Source organism: Pelophylax lessonae, assembly GCF_965119305.1.
Source record: "Pelophylax lessonae genome assembly, chromosome: 1".
Classification (NCBI taxonomy): Eukaryota; Metazoa; Chordata; class Amphibia; order Anura; family Ranidae; genus Pelophylax; species Pelophylax lessonae.
The window spans coordinates 658,790,495-658,810,126 of record NC_138768.1 but is presented as its reverse complement, the minus strand read 5'-3'; the positions used below and the strand labels follow the sequence as shown (position 1 = coordinate 658,810,126).

The 19,632-nt window shown below is 42.7% G+C and overlaps 1 protein-coding gene across 1 annotated transcript in view; it reads right to left on the bottom strand.

Moving 5' to 3' along the window:
* Positions 1–3,079: 3,079 nt before the first annotated feature.
* The window catches only part of SMARCA5 (SNF2 related chromatin remodeling ATPase 5), a 166,567-nt gene continuing 150,014 nt past the window's right edge, over positions 3,080–19,632 (bottom strand). Inside the window, exons 17-24 of the mRNA XM_082273714.1 lie at positions 15,962–16,072; positions 15,686–15,799; positions 15,479–15,601; positions 15,245–15,377; positions 5,730–5,848; positions 5,415–5,627; positions 4,703–4,813; positions 3,080–3,530 (exon numbers count right to left, since the gene is read on the bottom strand). Of these exons, the coding sequence (XP_082129840.1) occupies positions 3,465–3,530; positions 4,703–4,813; positions 5,415–5,627; positions 5,730–5,848; positions 15,245–15,377; positions 15,479–15,601; positions 15,686–15,799; positions 15,962–16,072 (990 nt within the window). The 3' untranslated portion in view covers positions 3,080–3,464. The remainder of the gene's footprint in view (positions 3,531–4,702; positions 4,814–5,414; positions 5,628–5,729; positions 5,849–15,244; positions 15,378–15,478; positions 15,602–15,685; positions 15,800–15,961; positions 16,073–19,632) is intronic.

The window sequence follows — 19,632 nt, the reverse complement described above, 5'->3', positions numbered from 1 at the left end:
CCCTGACCTGTCGATATGGAGCGGGAGGGGCATCCTTCTCCTTAGCCATATCTCCACGACCACTGGTCTGCGGTCTTACGAGGCCTTGCAGGATCAGTTTGCGATCCAGGGCCCCATGCACTACAGATACTTACAGCTCTCCCATGCCTATAGATCTCAATTCCCTGATGGCCCTCCTGAGCTAGAATCGGTTACCACCCTTGAGATTGTTAAAAGTACAGCACCCAGTCACCTTATTTCCATGTTCTACTCTGAACTTCACACACCTTCCTCGACCACCTTGGCTTTTGCACTTAAGACCCGCTGGGAGCGCAGTGTGGGGGCCATGGAGGATGAGGAATGGGAGGATGCCCTGGAGACGTGCCGCAGAGTGTCGCCAAAACTGTCGGATCGCCTAACTCAGACCTTTATAATACACCAGGCTTACCTCACCCCACTTAGACTGTCCAAATATCACCCTGACTTGGTCCCTTCTTGTCCTATGTGTGGAGACCCTGACGCCTCCTTCTTTCATCTCTTGTGGAGCTGTCCCCAATTACAGACTCTATGGCAACAAGTAGTCACATTCCTCCATGACAAGATGGGGTCTCCTCTGCAACTCTCCCCTAAGGAGTGTCTCCTGGGGGTTTACCCAGATGGAGAGATGCCCAAATCCACTGTCATATTTCTTCAGGAAACTCTGTTTATAGTACGTAAACTGATAGCCAGGAGGTGGATGAGACCTACTCCTCCTACTCTAGGTTTGTGGATTAAGGAGGTTAATGGTGTCATCCCATTTCATAAACTTTTGTATAAACATAGGGGGTGCCCTCAGAAGTTCAACAAGATTTGGGACAAATGGGTGCAGTGCCCTGATACGGCTCGGTAATGCAGTGGGTAACTATTCTATGTTGGCCGCCCCTGGTAATTCAATATTTTCTGTTCAAGGGTTGGATCGACGGAGAGCCACTGACTACTGTTTTGTTTGTTTTTTTTTTACTATGCCTGCTCTATCTCTCGGTGCTGATTATTTTGTATATTTGTATTTTTTGTACCCCAATGTGTTATGAACCTGATTGCAGTTTCAATGCACGGTTTATTTTTGTATTGTACCAAAAATTTCAATAAACCTCACTGTTTTGAAAAAAAAAAAAAAAAGGAAAATTGCCAGGACCAGAGATCCCGGTAGGGAACTAGGTCCTTACTCCTGACTAGGCAGAAAAAAAAAACTGAAGACCTATAGCAGAAAGGGGGAGTATAACACCTAGGACTGCCCATAGGCAAGTTTATTCTGCCTAGTGTCCTACTTTGGTGGGGGCGATATGACCCAATGGTTCAGAATCCTGGAGAGCTGTGTCCAGCAATGGACAAAAGAGAAAACAGGACTCAAAACTTTGTCAGTGTTCAGTTACCTGAAAGTAGTAGCCTATAACCCAGGGTCTACAAAACATCCAGCCTGTGCCCTGTACTTAGGAATTCAGATATGGGGAGTCTGGTTACAGGAATCAGGGTAATCTCTACAGCACTGGTTCTGACTCTCAAAAACACTGGCCTGAGCTGAATACCGGAGCCCTGTCTCATTGGAACACAGCTGAGATGTCACTATTGTAAGGAAAACACCAGTATACAAACTGGGAAAACCTGTACTAATTGGCTAACAGGAGGCATGTCCAAGATTTTCCATATCCAGCATGAACTTTTTCAGTAATTGTCAAATTCAAAATAAAAATCTAGCAAAGAGGAAGGAGACCTCCATACTCCTAAGGAAACCAAGAGTAGCGAGCAAGTCCACCGTTTGCAATTGAGCCTGCAAAGCATTTCAACCGTGATCAGTGTCATGCCAGTCTCCTGAAACACTATTTCCTCTAGCTCCCTGTCCATACTGAGGTACAGACTTTCAGTTGGAGGAAGTTGTCAATGGACTATGCATTCCATTGAGAACTACAAGTCCACCTGCCACAGTGCCAGATGGAATTTGTAATTCATTTACAGATCTCTAATACAAATGAAGCCCTGTACTGTCAACACTGATTTCAAAACAGGCAGCTGCTGCACACTTGCACTATCAGAGGGGGGGCTTTTTAGGGGTGAGGGGAGTCTGTCTGACACCATGCTACACCCTAAATATAAATGTAACATGGTCCTTAAAGGTGAACATAGCCTCTAATCACCATCAAAGTCAATAGAAAAAAAGCCATTAGCTTTTGCCAAGTGGCCATCCATATGCACAAAGTGTGTTGCTGTATCTCAAGTTTTGCTACATTACACATGGTGCTCTCCCATAGGTTTAATGGCACATCCAACGCATCTAGGCAGTGAAACACCATGCACCAGCTGTGTGGTGTTGTGCTTAAAAACAAAAACAGTTCAAGTTTTGTCAGCATCAATGGACATTGCCAGCCAACTTTACATGAACACAATGCAGAGTATAAAATATCCAATTGAACAGATTACAAAGATTGTATTTATTAAGAACACACATACTTGCTGGCACTACAAGATGCATGCACTTAAAATTGTGAGACACACTTTAAGGCCTGGTTCCCATGGGCGGCAGTAAACAGGTTGAGCCATGGTTTTACTGCCCCTCAGCCACCCACTAAAGATAAACACACAGCCGCTTGAGGTCCAACACATGCTGCAGCACTTTACTTGAGGCTGCGGCAAAAAGCTGGATGGGGCTGTCTCAACTAAGGAGCTTGCCGTTTGAGCAGTATTTACACAGAAAACCTTCAATTCAGCTGTTAAAAAAATAAAAATAAATGAAATGGAATTCAGGATGCAGCAGTATTACCTCCTGAATGCCTCACAGCTGCTGCTCTTCTGCCCTAAGAGATCCACCTTAGATTCCTTTTACAAGGGGGGCAGTAAAATGAGCCACACTTGTGAATGAGGCCTTTGCAAGGACAGGTTCACGTGTTTTACATTAAAATGTACTACCATTCACTAGGGTGCATGTATGGCACTATTAATGCAGTGATAGCAGCAGCATCTAAGCCAGCAAGTTTTACATCCTTGCTGAATGGCCATCTCTTTGAAAATGCCCACTTTATAAAAGGATTAAAAAAAAAAAGAAGAAGAAAACACACAAGCGCAAATATTTATGAACAAATTAGATATGTATTAAATGAATATTACAAAATTGTGTCGTAGGTATTATTCCAAAGAAAATACAAAAATGGTCCTTTAATTTACATGTTATGCTTCAACAAAGGCAGAAAAAAAAAAAAAAAAACACATTAACAATACCATTTAACGAAGCCTAATTTTATTACTTCAAATGTTAATGGTAAAAAATGTCCAGCACAGCTGTTTTATTTAAAAAAGGAGAACTACCTACAATAAGTACTATGTTCCTAGCTCAATAAACAGATGATCCTGATGTCTTTGAATGACATAATAGCCGATCAGTGTACAGTACATCTTATGAAGACCCGTAAAGAAAGAACTACTTCTGGAATTTACTTATTACAAAAACAAACACTTCAAAGCTTCAGCTTTTTCTTTCTTCCCCTGCCATCAGGAGCGCCATCCAATTTCCGCTTCTGTGCCTGCAAAAAAATATGTATATATATATATATATTTAAATGTCAGGTTTCTAGGATAGATTTAAAAAAAACTTCAGTAAACCCAAAAAACATGGTGATACAAGAAATACATAACATTTCCTAAATACTCTATATTAAGACTATCACTCCCAGAACTATCAAATATTTACTGTTAATGCACTTCATTTTCTCCTAGAGGCAATTCAAACTTTCTCCTGAACGCAATTACACCTATTCCTAAAGTAAACTCTCACTTAAAGCCCCAATACTACTCCTACTACTGTGCAGATACCTAGAACCTTTAAAGGGCAATTTTTACTGGCCTGTTCTTTGTGGACTGCAGTTCAGGTCTTAATTTTGATTCTTGTACATGTGGACTTCACCCCAGTCTCTGCATGTTACAGTTTCCTCCAGCTTCATGCCTTTTTCCCCTGTATGCGGATGCTTTTTTTTTTTTTCCCCCCAGTCCAAAAAAACAAAAAACAAAAAGGAAGCGTGCAGACTCTTGTCCGGCCCCTGACAGTAGGAATGACTGGTTTCTCGCATTCAGGCTACATCTCATCTTCTTGCTTAGCAGCAGCTAGAGCTTCAGCTGACCTCAGAGAGCACACAGCAGACTTTGATCCCTTACTGCACCCCCACGTAAACCTCTTCTCAGGATCAGACTACCCCACTTACAAGCCTTGCCTAATTGTCGGAAATTCTGTCACAATTTAACATTCATCACAAAGCATGGAAATGCCTATTATATTGTGCCCCAAATGCCGGATTGCCATCTACTACTCCAGGAGGAACGTGTCAAGAAATAGCCCTCTACACTAGTAGTGGCCCCCCTATTTCTCAATTAAACCGGTCCAGGTTTGTCCTAATCCTAGATGCAGTCTTCTTTATAAAAGGATCTTCAGTACAAGCACTTTGAACAACTTATTGCCTAAATGTCATTACCAAGCAAAGTTTTTTTTTTTTTTTTTTTTTTTAGGCAGGATGGATTGTTGCATCAACTTAGAAAGTGTCTGAAAGCCATCATCGATTCAAAAAACTATCACTGTAAAACAGCCAAGTTTTAAAAGACTTGTACCCAAAATACAAGCTATTCAGAAAGCTGTAACAAATCTTTAAGACAGATATGAGAATACGTGGATTTTCTTTATTAGGAATTTAGTTTAAAGACTTACCGAAGAAGGCTTTGGTCCACGTTTCTTTTTCTCTGCTTTCTCTTTCTCTTCCAACTCTAAGTTCTCCCGTTCAATCAATGTGATTAAAGTATTACATCTTCTTTGCAGTTCCTACAGTGAAAAAGAAGCAACCTGATTATAGGTGAAATGCTAGTGTGCACTAAAATCATGCTTACAATCACAACAATTACAAAAACTGTTAAGAAAAATGATTGTTGTAGAAAACAGAGCTGGTTTGCTAAACAAATTGACTAAGTTCTGCATTGGCCTCATCCCTACAGAAATGCTCTTTCCAAAAAAAGACTATAGAGAAATCTCAAGGGGAAAAAAAAAAAAAAAAAAAAAGCAGGAATTCAAATGCAAACATCCTTGTAATATATGTAGCAGACCAGGTAGATTTTTGTAAAGCCAAGGTCCTATTGTATCCAATTACTTTGTTTAAACTGTATGCGCGTATTGGATTAATAAAACCAAAACAATTCTAATATTGCATAGCTGGCAAACCCAAATTTTTTTCTGCCACCATTTTGCATTGATCAGCAATAGGCCTTCAGGGTTATGGACATTAAAATCTAGCATATATATATATATTTTTTTTTTTAACAGAGCAAAACATGAACGAACATCTAATGAAAAACTTTCGTTAAAAATCCGGTTTTTAAATGGATACTGCAAATATTTCACTAAAAATCTTTAGTGACACGTAACTTACCATTGCAGTTCTTGATTTCAGAAACCAGTCAAATCTGAACTGTGGAGAGTTACGGATACACTGTCTGAGTTCATCGTACACATTTTCCTTATCAAAACCAAGTTTGTGTAGCATGCATATTAAAAAACGGTCTTCCTCTTCTGTGTAGTTCTTTCCTTTATTTGTGCCATATGATATCCTTAGCTGATGAAAAGGTGCTTTGTATCGACCAATCTATAAAGAAAACAATTTGAAGTGTTGAGGTATACATAAATCTGAACACCATTAATGCAAAAAAAAAAAATAAATAATCAGATATTCCTTCACATTAATTACCTTCGTATCCAGAGCTTTCTTGATGCTTATCCTCCTCTGTATGCGGGCTTCTCCTCTTTCTATTTGAGCCATTATTTTTTCAATATCTTGGAGCTCGTTACATCTTTCCCAAAAGACAGCTAAATAAAAAAATTTAAATCATGAACAAATTATGATAAAATTATATATATATATAATTATATATATATATATATATAATCAATTAACCTAAAATAGCATATTAGACCACCACTTTTCTTTTAAGAGAATGCAGTATCAAATGTAATATATAGCCACATATTTTCAGATAAGTACGCTATGTTTTTTAACCAGCTTCCACCAGGCCTATAGACAAAATGACAGCCGGACATTAGTCCTCCCAGAACGCCCCACGGGCCGCGATGCAGCCACCATGTGATCACTGACCAATCACACCAGATTGGTACACAAATGGCTTTGATTCATGCCATTCATTACGTACAATTTTGTTGATTCTGTGTGATTGGTCAGTGATCACATGGTACAGACAGGGCCAATCACAGTCCATCTGTACAATGCGATTAGCTGTTGCCAATCACAGCTGACCCCAATAGAAAACACTGAATTAAATAATTTCATTCAATAAGAATAGTTGCTTATAACAGTGAAATTCACTGGTATAAGCAATCATAATGTGTAAAAAAATTAATCATCACTTCCCCAGACTGGTGCAGGGTTATTATGGTAACACTGCATTGCTCTGGTCAGTGTTTAAAAAAATAAATAAAAAAAATGGATTTTTGTAAAATCTTACCGTAAAATCCTTTTCTCTTAAGCTCATTGACAGACGTAGTCCTCCTTGATTAATATCAACTCGTGTTATACTGCCCTCTACAGGAGTAGGACTAGACAGGAAAGAAAACGTTCTGGCCACACCCTAGGGGCAGTCCCAGAGGGTATATCCTCTCACTTCCTGCTACAGCAAATCAGTTATGTCACAAAGCAGTGTTAGGAGAATTTAACCCAACCCAACTCAAAAACAGAGGGGCGGGTACTACGTCTGTCAATGAGCTTAAGAGAAAAGGATTTTACGGTAAGATTTTACAAAAATCCATTTTTCTCTGTCGCTCATTGACAGACGTAGTCCTCCTTGATTAATATCAACTCGGGACGCCCCAAAGCAGTGCCACAAATGAGGGGTGGGAAAATGGAAATCAAAATCCAATCTAGAAGGCCCAACCGGTGCCAACTAGAAGTTTTAAAGGCTCATCAATCACACGATGAGACTCAACTGAAATTCCAACGGAAAAAAACCCTCGAGGTAGACCACCGGTCTCCTCAAATTGCGGTCTGCAAAACCTTGCGGCCAAATGAGGCATCCGCCGATGCCATCACATCAATATAAAATTTTGTAAAGGTATGAACCGACGACCAGGTAGCCGCCTTGCACACCTGGACCACTGACGCCTGATGGCGGTAGGCCCAGGAAGTACTGAGCGCTCGAGTGGAGTGCGCCTTAACAGGGAACGGAGGATTCCGACCCTTAATAGAATAAGCCTGTACCACCGTCTGTCTAATCCATTTGGAGATAGTCGCGGCAGATGCAGGCAACCCCTTTCTGGGGCCATCCGTGATCACAAAAAGTGAATCCGTCTTACGGAACGATTCCGTAGTCTTCAGGTATACCCTGATTGCCCGAACCACATCCAAGGAATGCAACGCATATTCCTGAGGATGATTGGGCTTAGGACACAAGGAAGATAGCACAATATCTTCATTCAGATGAAAATCTGAAACCACCTTAGGAAGAAAGGATGGCATCGGATGAAGAACTACCTTATCCCTATGAACCACTAGATATGGGGAATGGCATGATAATGCAGCCAGTTCTGACACCCTGCGTGCAGAAGTGATAGCCACCAAGAAGGCCACCTTCTGGGATAATGTAAGCAAGGGAATCTCCCTGATATTTTCAAAGGGAGGTTTCTGAAGAACCGACAAACACCAAATTAAGATCCCAGGGCGGTAAGGGCGCGCGCACTGGCGGAGCCAAGTGCTGCACCCCCTGGACACCAAGGAATGAGTAGCCCAAGGCTTCTGAAAGAAGATTGCCAATGCTGAAACCTGACCCTTGATAGTGCTCAAGGATAGTTTCTGCTCAACCCCCTTTTGCAGAAAAGCCAAAATTCGGGTCACCAAATAGGTACGTGGGGGAAATTCCAAAGATTCACACCACGCGATATAAGTCCTCCATGTGCGATAATAGACTTTGCTGGAAGTCGCTTTCCTTGCTTTAATTCGAGTAGGAATAACTGAAGTAGGCTTGTGACGGTATCAGATTTTCATGCTGCGATTAATTGATTAAGGTTTTGCCACGGTATACGGTATTATCACGGTATTCTATTATTAAATTTAAATTATTAAATTTCCACCTCACTTCAATTTCATTGCTGAATTTAGGGGCTTTGGTTCACTTATGCACATTATTATATAGTCAGTCAGTACAGACTCTGTGAACCAGGCCTAAAATAGGTCATCAAGCAGTGTCTGGCCTAACTGGTGATAACTGGTCCTGGCGCTCGGCTCCGATCCGATGGCCTGGTCATTAAGAGGGCAAATCCTTGTGGTCAAGAAGTGGTTAAACCTGAAGGAGGTGTTGTTTATAAATTACTTTACTATTGCTTTAGGCCTGGTTCACATGTATGCGGGTTGGTGGTTCACATGTATGCAGGTTGGTGGTTCACACGTATGCGGGTTGGCGGCCCACATTTGCACAGGCATAGCAGCCCATTGATTTGAACGGGCTGCTATGTCCTCATTTTCCGCAGAAAAAAGGTGCATGCAGCATTTTTTTAAAATTCAGTGGCCTTGAAATCCATCCTGCTTTTGCACCATGCGACTAACCTGCAGTTCCTGCTCTGGCAAGCTTTCTGCATTTTTTGTATACGTGGGCACGGCATTTAAAAACAGTTTGCGTGTACAGCAACGGCAGGTAAGTCGCATGGTGCAAAAGAAGGATGGATTTCATGGCCACTGCATTTTTTTAAATTCTGCATGCACCTTTTTTCAGCTGAAAACGCAGGCATAGCAGCTCAAGCCCATTCACATCAATGGGCTGCTATGCCTGTGCAAATGTGGGCCCCCAACCCGCATACATGTGAACCAGGCCTAAAGCAATAGTAAAGTCATTAATTGGTTAAACCTGCAGGAGGACCGGTGTTTTTATCTATTAATGACTTTACTATTGCTTTAGGCCTGGTTCACATGTATGCGGGTTGGGGGCCCACATTTGCACAGGCATAGCAGCCCATTGATGTGAATGGGCTTGAGCTGCTATGCCTGCGTTTTCAGCTGAAAAAAGGTGCATGCAGAATTTAAAAAAATGCAGTGGCCATGAAATCCATCCTGCTTTTGCACCATGCGACTTACCTGCCATTGCTGTACACGCAAACTGTTTTTAAATGCCGTGCCCACGTATACAAAAAATGCAGAAAGCTTGCCAGAGCAGGAACTGCAGGTTAGTCGCATGGTGCAAAAGCAGGATGGATTTCAAGGCCACTGAATTTAAAAAAAATGCTGCATGCACCTTTTTTCTGCGGAAAATGAGGGCATAGCAGCCCGTTCAAATCAATGGGCTGCTATGCCTGTGCAAATGTGGGCCGCCAACCCGCATACATGTGAACCGCCAACCTGCATACATGTGAACCGCATACATGTGAACCAGGCCTAAAGCAATAGTAAAGTCATTAATAGATAAAAGCCCTGGTCCTCCTGCAGGTTTAACCACTTCTGGATCGCAAGGATTTGCCCCTTTAAAGACCAGGCCATCGGATCAGAGCGCCAGGACCAGTCATCACCAGGTAGGCCAGACACTGCTTGATGGCTATATAATAATGTAATGTGGGCTGCTATGCGTGCGTGCGTGCGTGTATATATATATATATATATATATATATATATATATATATATATATATATATATATTAGAGCTGCACGATTCTGGCCAAAATGAGAATCACGATTTTTTAGCTTGGAATAAAGATCACGATTCTATCACGATTCTCTGTGTAACAAAAAAAAAAATTGGGATAACTTTACTGTTACGTTTTTTTTTTTATTCATTAAAGTCTATTAATTGTGTTTGAAAGACTGCTGCGCAAATACAGTGTGACATAAAATATTACAACAATCGCCATTTTTTTCTGTAGGGTCTCTGCTAAAAAAATATATAAAATGTTTGGGGGTTCTAAGTACTTTTCTAGCAAAAAAAAACTGATTTTAACTTGCAAACAAGTGTCAGAAAAAGGTCCAGTCTTTAAGAGGTTAAACTTCCTTTCTCCCTGGCAGAGGGAAGGAAAAGATACAATGTAAACATTTTTGTTTATAGTTACTGGGAGAGCTGTGTGAGTGAATGAGTCATCCAGCTCACTGAAATGTATCAATTCACAAGTCAGACCCAGGAGCAGAGAAACTCGGTATTTTAAAAATGCCACAATAACAATACCGTGGCTATGCAATACCGCGATATATCGAATTACCGAAAACCGGCATATGTCTAAACTGAAGCTGACAACCCTCTGTCCTTCAGTACCTGGGTCTCAATAGCCAGGCCATTAAAACCAGCGACTGTAAAGCACGATGGAAGATCGGTCCTTGAGACCGCAGATCCTCCCTGAGAGGAGGTCTCCAAGGAGCGTCCGCGACTAGCCTGTCCAAGTCGGCGTACCCGGCTTGACGAGGCCAGCTCGGAATTTCCAGGATAACTGGAGTTCCCTCCACCTCTATCCTGCGGAGAAATCTCAGCAGCAATTTGAGAGGGGGGGGAAGACATATAGTAGCTGATACTGCCTTTACAGGCCGTTCAGCGCGTCTGCTGCGTCCGCTAGAGGATCGCGGGTGCGAGCCCTGTTGAGCCGACCTACCAACAGATCCATATCCGGGGTGCCCCAATGAAGGGACAGCTGGTGAAATACCTCTGGATGAAGAGACTATTCCTCTTGACCCAGAATCTGACGGCTGAAATAATCTGCCTGTCCACCCCCGTGATAAATATCGCGGAGAGAACTGGAACAACTGTTCCCCCAATAAGAATGTTGGCCACTTCTATGGCCGCCAGGGCACTCTTGGTGCCCCTTGGTGATCGACCTAAGTCATGACCGTGGCATAGTCCGATTGGATCCGAACCGGGCTGCCCTGGAGCTGCTCGGTCCAGTAAATCAGACAAAGTCTGATCGCTCTCAGTTCCAACACATTTATCGGTAACCTGGAATTTATCAGAAGAAATGACTTCCCCTGGCTGAGCATCGGAGACCGAAGCCACCGGACCAGAGCCTCCCTGGTCCGCTCACTCAATCGGATCCGATTGTCCAGGGAATCGGGATTCCGATTCCATATGAGAAGAATCTCCTCTTTGGAGAATTCGGGTATGAGACTGGGCAAAGGGTACTGCCTCTAAGGAGGCGACCATCAATCCCAGCAAGTTGACGGACAGCAACATCCGAATCATTGACTGAATCTTCTAGAGTTTCTCCGCATGGAGAAACACTCTTGCCAAGGATGTATCCAAAATTAGGCCCAGATAGTTCAGTCTCCTGGTGGGAACCAGGGATGATCTTTGGGAAAAGCAACGAAAACGCTGATGTCCTGCGAAGATGGGGATATAAGGATAGGCATCCTAAATGCCTATGGACGCCAGGAAATCCCCCTGATGCAGGGAGGCCACCACTGTATGGATGGGACTCCATCTCTTCCAAGACCAGAATTGGACGCACCTAGCCCTTTTTCCTGGGCATTGTGAACAAGTTCGACTAGAACTCCTCCAAGGAATGGGAACTACCACTGCTTGTTGTATCAAGCTGTCCCCCGCAAAGCTTTTAAGCGACCCGGGGATGTCGACTATTGGAAGGGAAGAATCGCACCGGTGGAAGTGATCGAAACTCGATCTTGTATCCCGACCATATGACCTTGCGAACCCCTTTATCCGGGATTCTGGAAAGCCCTGGACCCGGAAACCGGTGAAGACGTCCCCCCACCCTAGAGATGGGTGGGGCCCATTCTGTCAATCCAATGGGATAACAGTGGCTTTATTTAGTCTGGAAATCGGTGAATCCACTATTGGTGGTACCGTCCATCTTTGTAATGAGGGATTCCTCAAAATGATAGCGCCTAGCCATGTGTTTGGAAATAGCAGGGCTCATTTACGGACGACCCTATTTGGGCAAGGGAAACCCTTCACCATTTTGGTAGGCTTGCTAGTACCAAAAAAGGAATATGAGTCTCAGCTACCTCTGCCGGTGTAACCTCAAGATTTAAGGTTTCCCGGACAGACACAACTAGTGCTTCCACCAACGCTTCTTGTGCTATGGCGGAGGCAGAAGCGTCCTCCTTACTGTCTGAGGAGACCGTACCTGAGACAACAACCCCAGAAAAGGGACTGAAATGACCAGCTCAGAATCCGTATCTGAGGTATCAGATGACATAGGGGTAGGCGGGGGTCGCTCTTCTTGACCCCCGTCCCTGACAGGCTACCTCCACCCGGGATACCAAAGACTCCAAAACTGCTGATAATGCATCACAAGTGGGGTCCTGCGGCCACCCTGAGGGGATCAGGTGGGGATACATGTGTGGCAGGGTTCATGTAACAAGACACTTGCCAGCAAACACAAAAAAATGAATTGCAAGAGAAAAACCTTTTTTTTTTTTAAAACTTAGTCCCCCAGCGCAGTAGCGCCCCTCAGTCTACCTGCTTGGACCCCTCAGAAAGAGAGAGAGAGAGAGAGACCCCAAGGCTCACCTGATGCACAGAAGTTTCTTATCAACCTGCTTCCAGCACTGTCTGTTACAGACAGAAGTCTTTGGCTTGCTTTCCCTGGGCCAAGGAGGCGGCTCCGCCCCTTTACACGCCTTCCGGCGCCTCCCAATTACTCCACGAGGTGTTTGGTCACCTCAAACATGGCCGCCCCCATGCTGGAGACACGAGGCTACGCCAATATGGCGGCCTCGTGCGATCTGCAGGAAAATGGCGGCGGCCTGTGTAGGATAGCGACGGCTTGCGGGATGTGTGCATTCGGCCTGTGCGGCCTGCGGAAGTGCCTCGGCCTGCGGGAGGTGTCCTCGGCCTGCGGAAGTGACCGGCTTTTTGGAGGGATGGCGATCTGTGGCTGCAGTAACTCAGGCATAGGCATCGGCCTGTGTACACACTAGACAGGTAGGATACCTCTATACCTCAATAGTAATGCCTTTTAGTAGTCTGCCACTGACTTCAGTCACCCTTACAGTCATATAGTGACTTTAGATAGTCAGCTCCCAAACCAAGCCTCCTGGTTTCTATTCACAAAAATCACACTCAAATTGGGGGATCTGTGACCTGTTATAGGATAGAGGGGAGACCCAGAAACTGAGTGTCTGACCATCCCAGAGAGGGGCCCGCGTCCACCAACAAACTCGACAGGGGGAGAGGGGGAACATTCTACTCACCATACCGGAACCAGGCGGGCGCCAACTCCTGACAGAACCTCTCTCCACCGGGGTGGGGGGGCTGTCGACCAATACGCACGCCGTGACTCTGTTGGTTATTGGCGTCCAGGCGAGACGTTTAACTCGCAGGGTCAGTCCCCGTCCAGTGGGACTATGTCGCGGCCGACCCAGCGCGGAGCTATGGCCTGCACGCGCTCGTAGGCTGAACTGGGGTGACCACTGGATCTCAACATCCAGCCCGTCGCCCAGTTTCAGCGTACTTGCTTGAAGATCTCACAGGAACACTGGAGAAAAAAAGCTGTCTAAAAAAAGTATTTCTAAAAAAAATCCTGCCAGGACCGAAGATCCTAGCAAGGAATCTAGGTCCTAACTCCTAACTAGACAGAAAAAAAATGATTTGCTGTAGCAGGAAGTGAGAGGATATACCCCTCTGGGACTGCCCCTAGGGTGTGGCCAGAACGTTTTCTTTCCTGTCTAGTCCTACTCCTGTAGAGGGCAGTATAACCCGAGTTGATATTAATCAAGGAGGACTACGTCTGTCAATGAGCGACAGAGAAATTACAATTTTAAAAAACTCGCCATGCCTCTTACTAAATAGCATGGTCTATTTTCCAAAAAGCGGTAATTTGGGGGATATTTGTACTGTCCTGGCATTTTCTGGCCTCAAGACCGCCAGTACATCAGAATTATTGAAATGTAGCAGAACAAAGTTTGGCTTAAATTTATGAAGTTTATTTATTGGCAAAACTTTATAAGAGAAAGAAACACGTTCCCAAAATTGGCCGGCTTTTGTTTATTCAGCAAAAAATAAAAACCTAGTGGTTATTAAATACCACCAAAAGGAAGCACTATTTTTGTGAAAAAAAAAATGATAAAAATCTCATGGGTACAGTGTTGCATGACTGCGCACTTTTCAAAGTGCGAAACCGCAGAAAGCTGACCTGGGCAGGAAGGGGGTGAAAGTGCCCGGTATTGAAGTGGTAAAGTCTCCAGTTTAAAGTAGCATGCAGTTTTGCTTGCAGTCCAAACTGTAACATATTCACCTCCGGAGTGAATAAAGTGGGGTAAACAATCATCCGATTTTCCTCCAACAGAGGACGAAAATCAAGTATGACATTTTTCCTACGACAGGCTTTTTTTGTGGTTTCTGATCATGCGCAGTCTTTCGTTTCTGATTTTTTTCATATGAAAATCATATGAAAACTGTACACATCAAATGAAAATCATTCATTCGGTTCCCGTACAAGAAATAATTTGGGGTTTGTCCCTTCGGAAATTTTCGTTCACAAGGTCGGAATCAGCTATCAAAAGTTGTGTACACTATCAGGAAATCGTATAATAGTTCCTTGGACAAACGTTTGCCCGATTTTCCTAGCGTGTGTATGAGCCAAATCCTTGTAAATGTGCTTTGCTCCTGAATAAGCCCAGAGATCCCCTGGATCTGGAGATAGCCAGTCACCTCTGTAACAAGTTAACTCTACTGAAAAGTTTGCTTTAAAGTGTGAAATGTACAGTAAACGGCAACATTTGTTCTGTACAAGGTTTCTTGGGCATGTTTATATTGCTTCAGACTTTGTTCACACCTGAGCCTTTTTCAGTTTGTAAAAAAGCTAATCTCTGAAGTTTTAAAACGCCCAACACGCAAAATTCCATTAATTTCACTGGCCCCCTGTTCACATATGAGCATTTTGTCACCTGAAGCTCAAAAAAGTACACGAGATTCTTTTTTTTTTTTGACAGAATACAAGGAGGTCAATGTCTGCCTCCAAAAACCTGCAAAAAAAAAAGGCCCAAAAAAAAACACTCAGGTGTGAATGGAGCCTCAAGCAGATAGAAAATATGAAGGAAAAAAAAACCATAAGTAAAACACTTAATGATCAAAAAACATACTAATGTTGGATCCAAGCTAGAAAACCTCTGATCAGGGCTCAATAAATCCAAGCACCTGCAGTGGAATTAAGCAACAGGTTGAATACAAATCCTTTGTTTTAAATAAAGGCCTGTTGCAAGATTACCTCTCCTCCTAACTGGATGCATTTGCAAAAAAAAAGACAAGGATTTGTACAAGATCGGACACTTGCCTGAATACTCCATCACATCATCTGGAGTTTTGCCTTCAACTTCACGGGCAATATTTTCAATGTCATCCCGCCCCCATTTTTCATTAGCTTTGATAAACTGGTTAAAATCTCTTTTGTTCCAACTGGTAAAGCCCTGTCAGAGAAATGGAGAACATGCGGTTATCATGAGTATGGCATAAAATCCAAATGTCAATTTGGTTTCGTACTTTGGCATAAAACTTTATTCAGCCAAACCTGTGTCAAAAGTTTTTCCTTTTCTTCTAGCTCCTCATCATTAAGTGGCTCTGCTTCATCAATCTTTAACTGTTCCTCCTTTTGCGCTTGGGCTGCATTCGGTAACTCAGGATTGCGTGGGACCTAGAGAAGTAATGTACAGGATTGGGTAACCACAGTCCATCAAATAAAGGGAAATGATTAAGCCACAAGAGCTTAAATCCATACCTTGTATCCAATTGTTTTTCTGTAGTACAGAATTTCCTTTTCCAATAATTCAAACAGCCTTGGAGGAAAGAACTGAAAATCCTGAACATTTGGCTGTTTTGGTGGGCGGGGAGCCTAAAAAAAAAAAAAAAATAATAGTAATAACAACAACAACAACAACACACGCACATTATATACACACACACACACACACACACACATATATATATAATTTTTTTTTCTTTATCACAACATGCTGCCTTCTTAGATGAAGAACCATAAAATTCACACACTTACTTTGGGTATTTTTGGTTCACTAACACGAAGTGCATCCCTAAAGTATGCATCCACAGCATAATTGGCTTTTCGTTCACGTTTTGGTGGTTCAATCCACTGTGTAAATGCCATCTGTAATCAAATATAGATTAAAAAAATGTAACCAAGTACTATTCACTTGATGAATGTCAATAAACACTAAAATGGGTATTTACTTAAGTGTTTATTATAAATCTTTTTTTAATCTTTAGTTAGCCAAATAGTTATGAAAGCAATTTTGCATATTTTAAGTCAAGTCATGAATGCTCATGCCCCGCCCCAATGGTCATTTTTGACGCTTTGATATTAATGCTGTTTGAGTCCCTGACCTGGAACAAGTATAGTTCTGACACTTACAGCATGCTTTTTACCAGATATGTGAAAGTTAGACACAGGGTATGTCTCTATGTCAAGAACAATGTAAGGGTGATAGAGAGGAGTGACATTACGGAAGGGATGAGTATGGATTTAGAATCCGTGTGGGTAGAACTCCATAGGGAAGGAGAAAAGGGAAAGTAATTGTGGGGGTTTGCTATAGGCCACCTAACCAAGGGGAGGAGGTAGAGCTGGAATTTTTAGCACTATTGGGTAAAGTGGCAAAACTGGGATCAGTCATCATATTGGGGGACTTCAATTATCCTGACATTGACTGGGAAGAGGGGACTGCACACTCACTAAAGGCCCGTCTATTCACGGAAACCTTACAGGATAATTACATGTCACAGCTGGTGGATTCTCCTACTAGAGAAAATGCAGTCCTGGATCTATTGATCACTAATGACCCAGACCTAATCTCGGAGGTAGGAGTCCAGGACAACCTGGGCTCTAGCAATCACAGGATGATCACATTTAGTGTAAATAACAATATAACAAGGCAAGTGGGGAACATAAGAACCCTAAACTTCAGAAGGGCAGACTTTCCAAAATTGTACTCATTGATGGAAAGGGTAAACTGGGACCAAACCTTGGGATCACTGACCACAGAGGATAAATGGGAATGCTTTAGGAACATATTAAGCAAATGCATCTTGCAGTGCATTCCTATGGGAAATAAATTTAGAAGAGACAAAGCCAAACCTGGCTGGCTAAACCGTAGCGTTAAAAAACTTATATGGGGAAAAAAATTGTCCTTCAAGAAATATAAATCAGAGGGCACAGTATCGGCTTTCGAGCAATACAAGGAGGTAAATAAGAAAAGTAAACACGGAATCAAAATGGCTAAAATCAACTTTGAGAGACAAATAGCGGAGGATAGTAAAAAAAAAAAACCAAAGAAATTCTTTAAATATATCAACAGCAAAAAAACTAGGGCAGAGCATATTGCAAACATAATTAACGATGATGGGAGGATGGTTTACAGAGGACACTGAAAAAGCAACCGTGCTGAATGCTTTTTTCTCGTTAGTCTTTACACCGGAAACGGAGGGGTACACTGACCATGACTGTATGGTTAGTAGTAATGCACAGGACTTGCCACTATGGCTAACAGAGGGTGAAATCAGGGAAAGGCTAGATAAACTTAACACAAACAAATCACCAGGCCCGGATGGCGTACATCCGAGAGTACTCAAGGAACTCAGTAAGGTTATATCTAGACCACTGTTCCTGTACTTTGCTGACACTATTAGGACAGGAAATGTACCAGGGGATTGGAGGAAAGCTAACGTGATTCCGATATTCAAAAAGGGGCAGAGGCATATCCCGGGAAATTATAGGCATGTCAGTTTGACATCGATAGTACAGGTCCCTCTCAAAAAATTAGCATATTGTGATAAAGTTCATTATTTTCTGTAATGTACTGATAAACATTAGACTTTCATATATTTTAGATTCATTACACACAACTGAAGTAGTGCAAGCCTTTTAATTGTTTTAATATTGATGATTTTGGCATACAGGCCTTTTATTGTTTTAATATTGATGATTTTGGCATACAGCTCATGAAAACCCAAAATTCCTATCTCAAAAAATTAGCATATCATGAAAAGGTTCTCTAAACGAGCTATTAACCTAATCATCTGAATCAACTAATTAACTCTAAACACCTGCAAAAGATTCCTGAGGCTTTTAAAAACTCCGAGCCTGGTTCATTACTCAAAACCGCAATCATGGGTAAGACTGCCGACCTGACTGCTGTCCAGAAGGCCATCATTGACACCCTCAAGCAAGAGGGTAAGACACAGAAAGAAATTTCTGAACGAATAGGCTGTTCCCAGAGTGCTGTATCAAGGCACCTCAGTGGGAAGTCTGTGGGAAGGAAAAGGGTGGCAGAAAAACGCTGCACAACGAGAAGAGGTGATCGGACCCTGAGGAAGACTGGGGAGAGGGAAATGCCAAAATGCCTGAAGTCCAGTGTCAAGTACCCACAGTCAGTGATGGTCTGGGGTGCCATGTCAGCTGCTGGTGTTGGTCCACTGTGTTTTATCAAGGGCAGGGTCAATGCAGCTAGCTATCAGGAGATTTTGGATCACTTCATACTTCCATCTGCTGAAAAGCTTTATGGAGATGAAGATTTCATTTTTCAGCATGACCTGGCACCTGTTCACAGTGCCAAAACCACTGGTAAATGGTTTACTGACCATGGTATTACTGTGCTCAATTGGCCTGCCAACTCTCCTGACCTGAACCCCATAGAGAATCTGTGGGATGTTGTGAAGAGAAAGTTGAGAGACGCAAGACCCAACACTCTGGATGAGCTCAAGGCTGCTATCGAAGCATCCTTGGCCTCCATAACACCTCAGCAGTGCCACAGGCTGATTGCCTCCATGCCACGCCGCATTAAAGCAGTCATTTCTGCAAAAGTATTCCCGACCAAGTATTGAGTGCATAACTGAACATAATTTTTTGAAGGTTGACTTTTTTTGTATTAAAAACACTTTCTTTTATTGGTCGGATGAAATATGCTAATTTTTTGAGATAGGAATTTTGGGTTTTCATGAGCTATATGCCAAAATCATCAATATTAAAACAATAAAAGGCTTGCACTACTTCAGTTGTGTGTAATGAATCTAAAATATATGAAAGTCTAATGTTTATCAGTACATTACAGAAAATAATGAACTTTATCACAATATGCTAATTTTTTGAGAGGGACCTGTATGTAAACTTCTGGAGGGGATGATAAGGGACTATATCGTAGAGTTCGCTAAAGACATCATCATCAGCAGTAATCAGCACGGGTTTACAAATGGGCGTTCTTGTCAAACCAATCTCTTAACATTCTACAAGGAGGTGAGCTGTGAGCTTGATAGGGGCAGACCAGTGGATGTGGTGTACTTGGATTTCGCTAAGGCGTTTGATACAGTTCCCCACAAGCGCTTAATTTATAAAATAAGGTCTGCAGGTATCGACAGCAGGGTTTGCTCTTGGATACGGAACTGGCTAAAAGGGCGTGTCCAAAGGCTGGTAATAAACAGCGCATACTCAGACTGGTCTGAGGTGGTAAGCGGGGTCCCCCAAGGCTCAGTCCTGGGACCAACCTTGTTCAATTTATTCATAAACAGCATTGAGGACGGGATCAGTAGTTCGATATCAGTTTTTGCAGATGACACAAAATTGGGCAGGGCAATAACTGCACAACATAAAGCAGATATCCTACAGAATGACCTGGACAAAATAACAGAGTGGGCAACGACATGGCAAATGAGGTTTAA